Genomic DNA, 315 nt, shown 5'->3' with positions numbered 1-315 from the left:
TCGCCGCCTGCCTCCTTGGTCTCCTCGGGGCCGGGACGGACGGGGCCCTCCGCGCCCCGTTCCCTGACCCCCCTCCCATCCTTTCCCTCCCCTCCCCAGGAGGATGTTCCCTTTCCTGAGCTTTAACATCACCGGCCTCAACCCCACGGCCCACTACAACGTCTTCGTGGAGGTGGTGTTGGCGGACCCTAATCACTGGCGTTTCCAGGGGGGCAAGTGGGTGACCTGCGGCAAAGCCGACAACAACATGCAAGGTAGGTGTCTGGGAAGCGGGGCGGCTTCCCAGAAAGGGTTCCCGCTTCGCCCTCCTCCGCA

At 65.4% G+C, this 315-nt stretch overlaps 1 protein-coding gene across 1 annotated transcript in view; it reads left to right on the top strand.

The window, feature by feature from the left end:
• The first annotated feature begins 103 nt into the window (after nucleotides 1-103).
• EOMES (eomesodermin) overlaps nucleotides 104-315 on the top strand; it is a 2,627-nt gene continuing 2,415 nt past the window's right edge. The window contains exon 1 of the mRNA XM_009635144.1: nucleotides 104-254. Coding sequence (XP_009633439.1) covers nucleotides 104-254 — 151 coding nt within the window. The remainder of the gene's footprint in view (nucleotides 255-315) is intronic.

The sequence above is a fragment of the Egretta garzetta genome, unplaced genomic scaffold (genome assembly GCF_000687185.1).
Source record: "Egretta garzetta isolate BGI_Z169 unplaced genomic scaffold, ASM68718v1 scaffold313, whole genome shotgun sequence".
Lineage (NCBI taxonomy): Eukaryota > Metazoa > Chordata > Aves > Pelecaniformes > Ardeidae > Egretta > Egretta garzetta.
Note: the sequence above shows the minus strand (reverse complement) of the source record. Positions and strands in the feature narration are given on the sequence as shown.